This window comes from Canis aureus, chromosome 5 (assembly GCF_053574225.1).
Source record: "Canis aureus isolate CA01 chromosome 5, VMU_Caureus_v.1.0, whole genome shotgun sequence".
In the NCBI taxonomy this organism is placed as follows: domain Eukaryota; kingdom Metazoa; phylum Chordata; class Mammalia; order Carnivora; family Canidae; genus Canis; species Canis aureus.
The window spans coordinates 44,776,592-44,790,311 of record NC_135615.1 but is presented as its reverse complement, the minus strand read 5'-3'; the positions used below and the strand labels follow the sequence as shown (position 1 = coordinate 44,790,311).

The 13,720-nt window shown below is 35.9% G+C and overlaps 2 protein-coding genes across 13 annotated transcripts in view; one reads left to right on the top strand and one right to left on the bottom strand.

Annotated features, from left to right (window-relative positions):
* MAP3K1 (mitogen-activated protein kinase kinase kinase 1) overlaps positions 1-13,720 on the bottom strand; it is a 79,279-nt gene that overhangs the window by 9,152 nt on the left and 56,407 nt on the right. Inside the window, exons 7-14 of the mRNA XM_077897855.1 lie at positions 10,864-10,985; positions 10,192-10,273; positions 9,892-10,075; positions 7,516-7,794; positions 4,412-4,533; positions 2,740-2,831; positions 1,911-2,100; positions 308-1,586 (exon numbers count right to left, since the gene is read on the bottom strand). Coding sequence (XP_077753981.1) covers positions 308-1,586; positions 1,911-2,100; positions 2,740-2,831; positions 4,412-4,533; positions 7,516-7,794; positions 9,892-10,075; positions 10,192-10,273; positions 10,864-10,985 — 2,350 coding nt within the window. The remainder of the gene's footprint in view (positions 1-307; positions 1,587-1,910; positions 2,101-2,739; positions 2,832-4,411; positions 4,534-7,515; positions 7,795-9,891; positions 10,076-10,191; positions 10,274-10,863; positions 10,986-13,720) is intronic.
* LOC144314109 (uncharacterized) overlaps positions 1-13,720 on the top strand; it is a 102,944-nt gene that overhangs the window by 59,318 nt on the left and 29,906 nt on the right. For 7 of the 12 annotated variants that reach the window (XR_013379772.1, XR_013379773.1, XR_013379771.1 and 4 more), the window contains 2 exons: positions 2,614-2,705; positions 3,536-3,755. The exons of 1 other annotated variant lie outside the window; for it this stretch is intronic. The gene's annotated coding sequence lies outside the window, so the exon portion shown is untranslated. Of the gene's footprint in view, positions 1-2,613; positions 2,706-3,535; positions 3,756-13,720 lie in introns of those variants that run through there. 4 more of the 12 variants (XR_013379783.1, XR_013379774.1, XR_013379782.1 and 1 more) reach the window with 1 other exon arrangement.

Genomic DNA, 13,720 nt, shown 5'->3' with positions numbered 1-13,720 from the left:
TAAAATTAGTCTGGCAAAGTATTATTCTTGTTCAGTCTGGCTTCCCAAACCACCTATAAAGTTCTGAAGGGACAGTGCTGGTGACCAGTGTCAAAAGCAGAAGTGATCACCATTACAGAATCAATCAGAAATGCCTTTGAAATAGGCAAGTAGTGTTTGTGGTAAAGCAACGATACAAAACTGTCGTATAATTCCATGTGAAAAACTGCTTCTAATGATTAACTCATGTGAAAAGCATCATTTCTGAATTAGATTTCTTTTAGCTTGCTCCAAGGAAATTCTCTAATCTCTTCAAGACTATACTTACATCCTGTTGAATAATGATGATATCTTCTCCATTTTCAACCTGTAGTTGAGGAACTATGGGGAGGGCATCCTGAGACGCTGACATTGCCATGGCAATTGCTAAAGCTTCTTCTTCTTCAGCTTCCATCTTTTCTTTGCATTTCTGATTATGATTCACATCATCTTTGTAGGTATCATCATTTTCATCCTTTTCAGGAGAGAGGACAGCAACTTCTGACTTAAAAGTTACTGTCGTGTCACTTGAAGGCATGGATGCTTCAAGAAGGTCCTCAATACTGGAGTTGAGTTCTGTGTTGACATCTAACCTGCATTTCTCTTCTACTGGGGTGAACACTGTCTCATCACTGGGTATAAGAGCATTACTACTATTGCTGCTGCTGCCAAAGCTGTCATCACATTTGGAAGTACTGTTCAGATCAAGTGTCATGCTATTCTTTGAGGCATCTCCCTGTTTACTTGTATTACCTGGGGTAGGTCGAGATGGCTTTGGCCTGTGTATGTTACTAGAGGGCAGGGGTCTTGATTGAGTAAAAATGGGGGAAAGTTTATCTGAGTCTCTGTTTTCAGAACAGTTTCTCTGGAACTGTAGAGAAAACTTGCGCTGTGTTTGAGGAGATGCAGAAGGTATTTTGCAGGGAGTGAATCCCTGAGGTCTATGCTTAGAGACATCTGTTCCAGTGCCAGGTGGTGCAGATGGGGCAGATGAAGGAGGAGTTGACAAGGGTGGAAACATTAACGGGGAATGATGAGATAAAGGAGAGGAGTTCAAACACTGACTGTGCGGTCTGCCTTTTGTTTGAACCATTGGCTTTGGTTGCTCCATTGTTGAACTGGGAAGTCCTACGGAAATGCTGCCCAGTCTGTCAGTAATGTCCTCTGAATTGGCACTCAGTTTTGTAGCACACAGTCCTTTTCCAGTTTTCTCTAAATGGTCTGTACGCTCAAGGGGGCTGTTCTCTGTGGCTTCTGGATAGCTGGTGGGGACGGATGCCTGCAAAAAGCTGTCATGTCGATCATCCAAAGTGTCTCCTATGCCCAGATGGATGGCCTCAGCGATTTCCACCTCATCTGCAATAGCCATCAAACGACGACGCATCCTGGTAAAATGAGTGGAACTGGAAACATTCAGCATTTCTAATAGTTTTGAAAATACGTGGGGTACTGCAGTAACCATTCTTGCAGAACTCAAATATATCCTTCGGGAGAGTTTACCAACCATTGAGTGGGAATTATCAATGGACTGCAAAGCAAAGGTTAAGAGGGACAGCAGCTTTTTATACCTGAAAGAAAAAAAGACACATTCAATTACTAGACAAGTCAAAATTACTGCAAAATGTACGCACATACAAAGAAGGTACTACTTTAAAGCGTATACATTTAAAAATGTCATTTCAGAACAAAGGATTGATAATTTTTTGTGGAGGATCTATAAATTTGTAATTAGCCTAGACTTGAGGTTTTTATGTCAATTGAAGATTAAGGTATTAGTAACTTACATATGCTCTGTAGTTTGAGTCTTTCATAAATCTAATGTGTCTTTCTTAGGGGGTAGGGATGGGGCAGGAAGGAAGAACAAAGTAATCTATTTGCAGAAGAAAAATTACCTGACTTCAACAGGCTCAGCTTGTGAAACATCAGTACTGACAATATGAGGGTAAAATTCAGCAGGAAATTCCAACAGCAGTCTGTCTACAAGACAAAGGCGGCCCAGAAGTTCTTGCCAGTTGTTTGACTCAGTTTGGTTTCCAAGAATACAACTTAAGACGTAATCCACGCCACCAATACCAATGGATCCTATGAAAAGGAAAGTAAAAATAACTGAAAAACCGTGATATTAAGATCTAAAACAGGGACGCCTGGGTGGCTCAGCAGTTGAGCACCTGCCTTCGGCCCAGGGTATGATCCTGGAGTCCCAGGATCAAGTCCTGCATCGGGCTCCCTGCATGGAGCCTGCTTCTCTCTCTGCGTCTCTCATGAATAAATAAATAAAATCTAAAACAAAACATCAAAAGAGCATAATGCCAAGAATAATATTCTAATTACATTTATTTTAAGATTTCCTTAGGAGCGCCTGGGTGGTTCAGTCAGTTAAGCATCCTACTCTTGATTTCGGCTCAGGTCATGGTCTCAGGGTCCTGGGATCAAGCCCTGTGTTTGGCTCTGCACTCAGTGGGGAGTCTGCTCCCTCTCCTGCTGCCCTTCCCTCTATATGCATGTACACACATGTGCGCACGTGCCCCCCCCCCCCAGATTAAATGAATCTTTTAAAAAAGAATTTCTTTGGTTAATTCATATTTCTATTGTTAGGTGACTAAATCCATTTACACAATTACTCCAAAGTCCTGTATACAACTGCCCTATCAGAGATTAAAGGATTCGATAGTCAGCTAAGGAAAATGGTAAGACCTGCTATATTAAGTAAAAAGTTATTACCAGCTTTAAGTATTTCTCTGCCAACTGCCAACTCTCCTGCTTGGCCTTTGCATAATTCCAACAGTGTTGATATAGACAGCTGACTTGTACGACTAAAAATGAAAGAAGCAACGTCAGATTTGGATCTTGGATAAAATACACATTAAAAGGACAATACTAATGTGATGCTATGTGTAAAAGTGGGAAAAAAAGTTTCCACAGGTATTTGTTTTTCCACCACTCAAATTACATTAACAATGTCCCTACAAATAATTGTATTCATTATTTAGGGTCTAAATTTTATATAATTTTATAAAATTTTAAATAAATTTTATCTGTGTTAAACACAGAATCTTTAGCAGTGGCTCTTAGAGAACAAATACTGATATCAAAATAAACCAGATGAAAGGCATATTTTGATTAATTCATTTAAAATAAAAAAGGCTCATTTTAATTTCTGAATTTTCAGTAAGAGTCTCTTACATTAAAAACAAAACCTTCCCATCCAAAACTTTATATTCTCTTAAATAGCCAGAGTGAGTTCCAAATACTTTAAAATCTCTTTCTCTGTTTTTTATAATGTTCCGTCATTGAAGTGACCAGGTAAACAACCTAATTTTAGCATTCCAGAAAGCCCACAATACAACAAATGTCACAAAAGCAGTGATGTTCTCAGAAAAATATGTACTCTAATACTGAAAAACTATAATTTTTCTATGCATCTTACAAATTATTTGATAATTTGCTTAATGTTGTTCAGGTATTATAGTATTCTCTCTAAATAAGATAATTTCTAATACTTTCAATCCATCCATAGGCTTGAGTAGAGAAAACAGTGGAGACAAACTTCATGAAATGAGAAGTCAAATCTAAGCACCTAGGTTTTGAGACTGGCTACACACCTACAATGTACATCGTGTGACTGAGCAAGTTCCAAATGAATGTAATGGCAGGGGCACAACAATGGCGATTCAGTGCTTCCTCTCCTGTCAGATGGGCAGGATGTAAAGTGGTGAGAATGCCCGACAACTGACAACCTTTGGCAGGAGCTGTCCTCATTAAATGACAACCTTTGGCGGGAGCTGTCCTCATTAAATGAATAGTGAACAAACCAGTGGTCCCACTGAAGCAGAGTTTGAGCTTATTTTCACTACAATTGTGCCTCACTTCTCTACCTTATTGTTTTTACCCCTCTAGTTAGCATTATTCTTGTTCCTTGTCAGTTTTGGAGGATGTTGCACAGATATATGCAATTTGTTGCTGGTTTTTTTTTGGCATAAACTGTCAGTAAACACAGCAAATATGGAATGGTTTGGTTTTTTAAGCAGGTGTAATGATTTTATTGGTTCCTATCCTGTGTAACTCATTCTCTAAAATGAGATTATGTATATAAGAGCTATTGTTCTTTCAACTGGATTTGAGATTAAGAAATATTATTTTAAAATAAAAGAAAATCACAACACAAAAATATGGTTATCCATGCAGTTTGTTAGCGTGGTTTTTACTTGCCATCAGTACTTCTCCCTAGTGTTCAACAGCTTTAAGTATTATATTTTAATTTCAAATCTCATGTTAGAAAACAATATTCAGAGCCTCATTTAATAAACATTTATCAAATACTCACCAGGTGTGAGGCTTGTTGCTAGGCTTTTAATATAAGAGGGTGTGAAGCAGTTCATCAATAGGGCCTTACCTATTGGCATCTGCACACTTGACTAGGATGGTGTCTACCACTGGCCGGAGAAGTCTCTGCAGTTTGATTCTTTCTGCCAAACTATGGCAAGGAGTATATACTAGCATGGCTCTCAATGTTTTCTGGGAGGAAAAAACTGAAGGTCAGTTTAACTGCATTTGAGAAACATCAGAGACCCTGGCAACATCTGAGATAATTTAATAAAATAATGACAGGAAAGGATTATAACCCACAAATAAAAAAAATCCATGAATCTATACTGATAACAAATAAAACATGAGGTAGAAAGCAGCTCTCTGAACTACTACTGCTATTTTTGAAGTATGAATTTCAAAGTAAGTTAAAAAAATAGCTGCCAGTGGCCAAAGCTGGAATAATATAAGCAACAAATTAAATGATGATAGTCCTGGATTATAATCCATAGGTGAAAATAAATACCCATTAGCCTATATTGATTAGAAATTTAAAAACTGAATAAAAAATAAAAACTGAATAAATACATAAATGGAGAAGAGACAGTTCCTCTTTATAGAAGAATTCCAATTTAGAAGGAATGAGGGAAACAGAAAATCACCAGTGAACACCACAATAACTGCTGTAGGCAAGACCCACTGACAAATGCTAACATCAATGGGCAAAAAAGAGAAATAGGGTATTTGCTTAGTCTCAAAGTATTTCTCCTAAGACATTTATTAACTGTAATTTTATAGCAAGAAACACAATAGCCATCACCTTGACCAAGTGATAAATGACGGCATCACCAATAATAAGACAGTAACATCATGTACCCTTGATAGAGTGCACTAATAATGGCATATCATCTCTGGTATTCTTACAAAAAATGCATAAACTCAATCAAATTATGAGAAAATACCAAACCAAAAATGAGGGACATTCTTCAACATAAGTGGCCAGCACATTTCAAGTGTCAAGATCTATGTAAGATGAGAGAAGACTGAGGAACTGTCACAGATGGAAAGAGATTAAGGGAACATGACAACTAAATGCAATGTGAGTATCTAGACTGGACCCTAAAATAGAAAACAGACATTAATGAGAAAACTGGTGAAAACTGAGTAAAATCTGCGACTTAGCTGTAAAAGACATGGTTGCAACAACTGGGGATATATGAATATGGGCTTTATAAGTACATAAGAGTATTGTTATTAATGCTAAATTTCATGAGTCTGCTGATTGCATTGTGGTTATACAGAAGAATGTATTTGTTAAGAGATATATGCTAAAATATTTAAGGTGAAATGTCATGTCATGACTCCTTTAACTCTCAGTGGTTCAGCGAAGAATTATATATGGCGAGGGAGGGGAAAGGGAAAAGAGGAAGGACAAAAAGGAGAGGAGAAAGAGAATGGAGAGCTTTAAGGGAAGGAGCCATTTCTGCCTCCATTATGTGTGGCACACTAATTATAGAGGAATCAGAATACAGTAGGATTCTCAGAGTCCCTTCACCCCACAGCTCACAAACTAGATGGGAAACCATCTGAACTTAAGAAGAAAACCCAACAGTAAGGCAGTACATTGAACAGTCAAGTGTGTCTGAAGGTTTGTATTGGAAAACAGTAACAAGAACAGGTCAAAAGTTGGGCCCAAAACATTGGTCTTTACAGTATGCTGGTCCCTGGATATTCTACATGAAAAAACAGACCACGGTAAAGATAGATTTGGGAAATAATGCATTCTACCTCTTGCTCTTATAAATTCCTAATGTACATTGGCTTATTGAAGGTTCCTGGGAGCCTGGCAGTGAACAGACTCACTGAACTTCTATAATTCAATGTTCATCAATTTTAACTCAGAACTTTCTTCAGGGAACTTTTCATAATCCTGCCAAACTGTCATGAAATATACTTCTGGAAGTGCTGCTAAAGCAAGCGAATCCTTTAAAGGATTCTAAGCTAGGAAATAATCAAAGTGGTCTTTAAGGAGGTAATATTTTCATTATTTTATAGGTGAGAAAGCTGAAATTTAAAGAGTCCTGAAGTCACACTGCTAGCAAATGGAAGAACCAGAATTTGAATTAAGGTCTCTATAATCTTGACCTTATGTTCAGACTGCCTAGGCTAGTCCTAGTTTAACTAGCAGATTATTCAAGTATCTCAGGATGATAAATTATGAGATCATTCAGTTCTAACTCCAAATTCATGTTCATAACCATCAGGCTATGCATTAGCATAGTTGCTAGAGAATGGATTAGAAAAAGCCAGAATAAGCAGAGAGATTAAGGAGTTTTAAAAACTAACTAGGTAAGAATGATTCTAAAGCAGTGGTTGTGAACTGGGGCAATTTTGACCCTCAGTGGACACTCAGCAATGCCTAGACACATTCTTGGTTGTCATGAAGGGGATGGGAGGGAGAAGAGAGGTTTGCTGCTGGTATCTAGTGGGTAGAGACCAGGGATGCTGCTAAACATCCTACAGTACACAAGACAGTACTCTTGCCCCCAACAAATAATTATCTGGCTCAATGTCAATAGTGCTAAGATCGAAAAACCCTATCTTAAGATATGGATACTCAGAATGGAGAAAGTCAAATTAGCCTCAAAAATTGCAAATTAAACAACCTCTTCATCATTCCATCCCACTCATGAAAGACAACTTCTAATAGCTTCAACTAGAAAAACTCAGTCATCTATGTCATGAAGCCCTCCTCTGTGAAAAGGATTCTGAATTTCTGTACAATGTTTATTAATAACCAGTTCTCCTTAATGTCTAACTAATAGAAAATTTTTTAAAAATCAAAGTAACTACAATCACTTGGTATCCCATAAAGCGTTTTTAATTTGACCATGTGTAAGGTGTAAGGAAAATTTAAAGAGATGACCAGCAAGACATGGCTATTTTAGGGGAGAAAAGTAAACAGTGTATAAGAAAACCTTAATAGATTAAAACCTGAATAGATTAAAACAAGTAAAATGCGAATGAAGAGATTAATGGAAAATTGCAATTTCTTGGGATTATGGAATAAAAATTTGGATTTTCCAAAATTAAATCAGGTAAAGTAAGTTTCATTGCATCTTAAGAGTGATATCTACAAGCTCTAAAAAAAAACCACCCATAATGCTTTAGTTATGTAATAAAGCTACTTACTAAAGCAGCAACGTACACTTTGTAGACAGGGTCAGCACAGACCATTGACAAAACGTTGCAGCATGCCTCTACCACGTCTCCTGAGATACTGGTCTGGGAAGACCCACTGCTGGCTCCAGCACTCGGACTGCTTCTACCGTTGCTCCCAGAGTTTCCAGTGCTCTCCCCATTTGCCAAGAGCAAAGCCCCACTAACATCGTGTGAAAGACGCCTGAGAGCCATCTCTCTTACATTCCAGTTTTTAGAAAATAAGCAGCCAACAAGTTCCATTCCAAATACCTATAATCAAACAAACACAATAAATTCAATGTGAAGAAAAACTAATGAACCTAAAGTATTTGGGAATAAGCATGATTTTTTATTATGAAAGGAAACTTGTGGACATTTCTCAAATTTTCACCAATCTTACAGTTTCAAATATGTCCAGCCACTTAAAATTCATATATATTTTTATATGCTTCTGTACTCCTATGCTTATGACAAAAAAAAAAAAATCTATGAAGTATCCAAACTTTGTATTAAGGTAGTTACAGAGAAGAAACTGAAGCAAGATAAAGCCAGACCAAAAAAGGCACTGTAAAAAAAAAAAAAAAAAAAAAAAAAAAAAAAGAGGCACTGTAGTGTCCAAGAGATAGAGTATTTCTCCTCTAGATGACAACAGTTAAGTCAAAAACTTTTAATGTGCTTTTTGTCTTGTAGAAAAAGGTTAAAGAAAAAGAAACACCCAACAAAATAGAACTATTATAAATGGAGTGGAAAAATCTAAAGACAAAAGAAAAAAACTCTTGTGTTCAAATCTGCAAAGAATAGTGCTATGCCTATAATTATATGTCATTACAGTCATCATTACCATGCCTGCAATGCCAGAGTCCCTAAATCAAGGAAAGGGTACATGGTCTTGACATTATGGGCTCATTAGCTAAAAGTAAACTTAATACCCTACATAACTTATATGAAAAATTTCTGAATTTTAGAGATGAATAAACACAATTTTAGGAAAAACGAATGATGATTTATTTAAATGTGTTCTAAGGTGATAGTAAAGGAGAATAAGTCAACTAGAATACAGTCAACTTGTTATATGGCTGGCACTCATTGTTAAATAGCATACCATAATCTAAGGCTTAATTCTGCCTTGTATCGCATCAATAAAAAAACAAGGAGTATATAGGCACAGTCCAACCTAAAGCTTAAGCAAAACTGATTAGACCACTACCTTGAAAGATAGCATCCAATAGTTAAGTATCAACTTGAAAGTTCTCTTGAGGACTCCTGAAGGGGCAGGTGAGGGTTTATGTTTAGTACCATTAGTGAACCAGATGAAAGAAATAATTTGTGTTTATTAAGTTTGCAGATTTTATTAGATTCATAACACATTACTGAGAAAAGAGAATTCAAAAGCTACAGGAAGATACAAATCATAAAAAGAAAAAGGAAACAAATCCTTATGATATACAAGCTGAGTCAGTGTCTCTGTTTCCAAATTTAGTAGTACTGAACAGAATTTAACAGATTACTGAAAATATTTTACTTCACTATTGTTTATTGGAGAGATTGGTTTGGGATTCTACATTTTTAAAAATAATAGACAAAGTAGGCAACGACAAAGAAAATCATTAGAGTCCCACCAACCCACCAAAGAAATTCCAATTTACTGTGGAAGAAAAAGCATTTCATCAGAAGAGAAAGTGAAGGAACAGAAACTGCCCTTACAAATAAAAATGGCTAGCTAATATAAGGCAAATACTATACTTTTTTTCTTATTCATCCACTCAGCAATTATCAAGCACCTATTATATGCCATGAGAATACAGAAAAAAGAAATTGAGTTTATTTTAATTATTTTATTTTTTAAAAGATTTTATTTCTTTATTCATGAGAGACAGAGAGAGAGAGGCAGAGTCCCAGGCAGAGGGAGAAGCAAGCTCCATGCAGGGAGCCTGACATGGGACCTGATCTCCCGGATCCCGCGCTGGGCCAAAGGTGGCGCTAAACCACTGAGCCACCGAGGCCAAGATTGAGTTTAAATGGTAATAAACAAGAAAAATGATAGAAATTCTTAGTAGGAATGGGATTAAACATTTGAACAGGTTAGCACTGAAGAGGTCTAGTGTCTATCCTTAGATAATCCTTTATGTCTGATTGTTTAGAAAGAGATTTTTCTAGAGCTGGGAGGTGTGACTCCAGGAATTTTCAAAGTTTAAGCTCTATAATAAGCAGGAGAGTGTTAACACCAAAGGTAAAATTTTCGATCAAACTATCAGTCATGAGGGAGGCAAGCAAAAGTATTTCCTTAAATTATAAACGAGTGGTAGACAGCTACATTAATTGGTCTGTAAAGGTTTATTTGAGAAATGAAGAACAAGAACTACTTACCTGAATCCATGGCTCAGCTAAATCTTTATAAGCAGGAGGAATCTGCTGAGTTCCATAATGAGTAAGGTTAAAATTGCTCTCCTGACTCCTTCGTTGTGATCCAGCCAAAGGCTGCTGTTGTATGGTTTGCTGCTGTGCAGCTCGCAGGGAAGAAGGGGAATCCACAGGGCTTGACAATTCATGGCTAAACGAAAAATTAACAAAAGCTTGTTAAAAAAAATTTAAAAGACTTAAATAACACCCAGAGAACATTTTTATTTTTTATTAAACATATCCAATTCATTAATTCAAAATTGTTACCTGTAGAAATCGTGAGATCTCCACTTAGACCTACAAAGGGGACATATTAAAGGCTCTCTATTTCTTCTACATTCTTCTGCCCCTGAAAATTAAAGGAAAACACTTAAAAAAATGCAAATGCTTAACATCAAGTAGTTACATATAATAATTGTTGCTAATGGCTAGTATAGGTTTATATTGAAGGAATCTCAAAAAATAATTTCATATATTTATGTAGAAGCAGGCAAACACAGGAGGCAAATTATTCTAATGTGTACCTTCTGCAAATGCTATTTTTTAAAGTTACAACATGTATTTTGCTGTTTTTGAAAACATTCTGCCTACTTGGTTACCTAGTTATGTTATTCCAAAACTTGCTTTCATGTTACCCTGTCATGCCTGCCCAGATCTTCTCACCTCCTCACCTCCACATACATCTTCCAGACCAGAATTTTGTTTTAAATTCTGTGCCTGCCTTCCGTTACTACACATATCACACTGTATTACATTTCTTTGCTCACACACCTCATCTCCTAACAGATCCTCAACTCTAGTGAAAACTTTAAATAAGGGCCTAAAGTTATTTTTCTTCTCTCCCTAGTCTCCCTAAAAGTCATGTTAGAACCCTAAATCACTAGTGGGCTCATATGCTAACTGTGCTGGGTAAGCACGGGGAGGAGAAGAGCCACGTACAGATTGACATGCAGTGGTGATGCAGCTTGTTTCTGCAGCCATCTTCACACACCGTGAGGCTCTCTTCATCTAGCATGCCCAACAAGCAAATAGGACACATCTGCTCCTCCTCATCTTTTATACTATAAGGAAGGGGAGAGGAAAGCATTAGACACAAAAGAATATAATAAAGGATTAACACCAGAGCTAAAAGCAATTTTGGGTTCTTTAAATATGAAAAAAACTAATTAGAAATGCTTGTTAAGAGCATTTTCTATAGAACTTTTTGGGAAGTATTTATTTCTTTCATTAGTATACTAATTTTAAATAAGATTCACACCACTAAATATTTATAGGTTGTGGGTATGAATTAACCTTTTCTTGCTATGAATACAATTCAATATATGAAGTACAATATAAGAGACCCATGTAGCCCCATAATTCTGCTATTGTACCTTTTAAACAAACTGTTGTAAGGTTTGACTATATACAAACATGCTATATGCCAATAGTTCTAAGGTTGCAATTACTGGAGAGGACCTTAGAACTCATCTACTCCATGTTAAGTTTGAAGGCCCATCAGAAGCACTTTGTGTGGGTCCATAAACTGGTCCAACTTTCCTAAGAAACAAAGCTAGAAACATATGTTACATTGTTAATATACAAAACCTTTCAACTAGACTTCTAGGAATATATCATAAGAAAATAAAGAGACAAAATAAGATTTTATTATTTTTATATTATAATCTATATAATAGATTATATATGTATGAAAGAATGTTCTCTGCAGTATTTAGCATAAAGAAAAAATTAACCAAATGAACATCAAAAAGTTTAAAAAGCAGTACACTCACACACTGTGAAGCCTTTAAAAAAAAAAGAAAAGGGCTCGGGCTCGGGACCCCTGGGGGCAGCTCAGCGGTTTAGCGCCTGCCTTCAGCCCAGGGCGTGATCCTGGAGTCCCGGGATTGAGTCCCACATCAGGCTCCCTGCATGGAGCCTGCTTCTCCCTCTGCCTATGTCTCTGCCTGCCTCTCTCTCCCGCGCGCGCTCTCTCTCATGAATAAATAAAATCTTAAAAAAAAAAAAAAAGTCTCCAAGACATTCACAATGACAAAAACATACATCCACAACATACTATGTGGTGAAGAACATCAGATACCATGCCAGAATTCTAATTTGTACAGAATGATTCCAATTATGGTGAACCTGCAACTTTATCAGGTATATGTGAAGGATACTCTATGTATTAGACTATTCTTAATACAGAAAGTGCTTTTAAAAATCAGCAAGAAAAATACTAGTAATTTAATAGTAAAATGGCAAAGAAGATAAAAAGGCAATTGAAATGAAAAATACCAATAGCCAGTAAGTATGAAAAATGAAGTACAAAATGCATTTTAATGAAAAAAAAAATTTTTTTTTTAAATAACCTGATTGACACAAATTGTATAGGTTGGTCACATCTGGCCTGGGTATTGGCATAGGAAAGCAAGTTCTCATATACACTGCTAGTGGAAGTAAAAAATGAAATTTCTGGAAAGGGATTTGCTAGTATTTCTTAAATTACTTAATATAACATATCTATGACCTAAAAAACCTATTTTGTAGGATGCTATCCTACAGAGATATTTGGAATACATAAACAGAAAATTTGTTGCATTTAATAGGCAAAAAATTAGAGGTGTACTAAATGTTCATTAATTATGGCAATAGCAAAATAAATTGTAGCATATCTATATAATCTTATACAGCCATGAAAAAAAAGTAGTGTCTATTTTTGTACTGACCCAGGAAAATTGTTCCAGGTATCAAGTTTTTTTTTTTTTTTTTTTAAAAAAAGCAAGTTTCAGATCAAAATATAAAGCATGACTTTTACATTTGTTTAAAAAACAAAGATGAGAGTAGTAGTAGTGTGAGTATAAACAAATAGTATAGAGAAGAATTCGATTTTCTTTATGTAATTTTTAAAAGTTGTATTAAACTGTTAAACAGTAGTTTTGTATGCAGCTCAGACTAGAGACAGGGGTTTTGTTTTCTACTTCATAAAGTTTTGTTGAACCACTTCATGATGTCATGAGTAGCTTTTAAAAATCAGTATTTTCCTTTATAATATAAAGATTAGGCTCTGAAATGCTAAAGAAGCTGCCAAAGATCATAAAATCACTTCATGGTAGGCTTAATTTCAGGAGAATAACTCATAATCTACTTACTTGTACAAATTTGAGTCTCTACTAACTTCAGGCTTTTCTCTGAGCCTAATATTACACTTCTACAACTTTAAGCTATAATTCCTGAAAAACAGGTCTGAATAGTTGACAGCAAAGTAACAGTTTCCTGAAAAACTTTCATAAAAGCTGAACAGGCCGAGCAAAGTCATGATGGATGATTCCTGAGGTAAAGGCACACGTACTAGTCTCTCTCCCTCCTGCTCATTTGCCCCTTCTAGCTCTCTTCATGATAATGAAGCTATATTGAGTGAGGAAATGCAAAATATGCATGCAGTAATGATAAAAATTAACAAAAAACACTGCAGAAATGATTTACACAACAATCTATAATAAAAATATTAATGGCAGAGATGATCCCAGGTCAAGTAACTTTCAAATTATACCAAAGTGAGCTTATTCAAAAGATTTAGAAGAAAAAAGAAAATTCCATAATTCAGTCCAATTGCAGGTACAACTTATTTCTTAAATGCTTTTCTGACTTCAGCATCCATTTATTGTTGGACATGAACTGTTCCTGTATTTTCATATTTTAAGAAAGCAGTAGAAACATTTCTCACTTCTACATTTCACATTTTCTTTTTAGCAAGTTTTTTTTTTAAGATTTATTTATTTAAAAAAAAGATTTATTTATGATAGACATAGAGAGA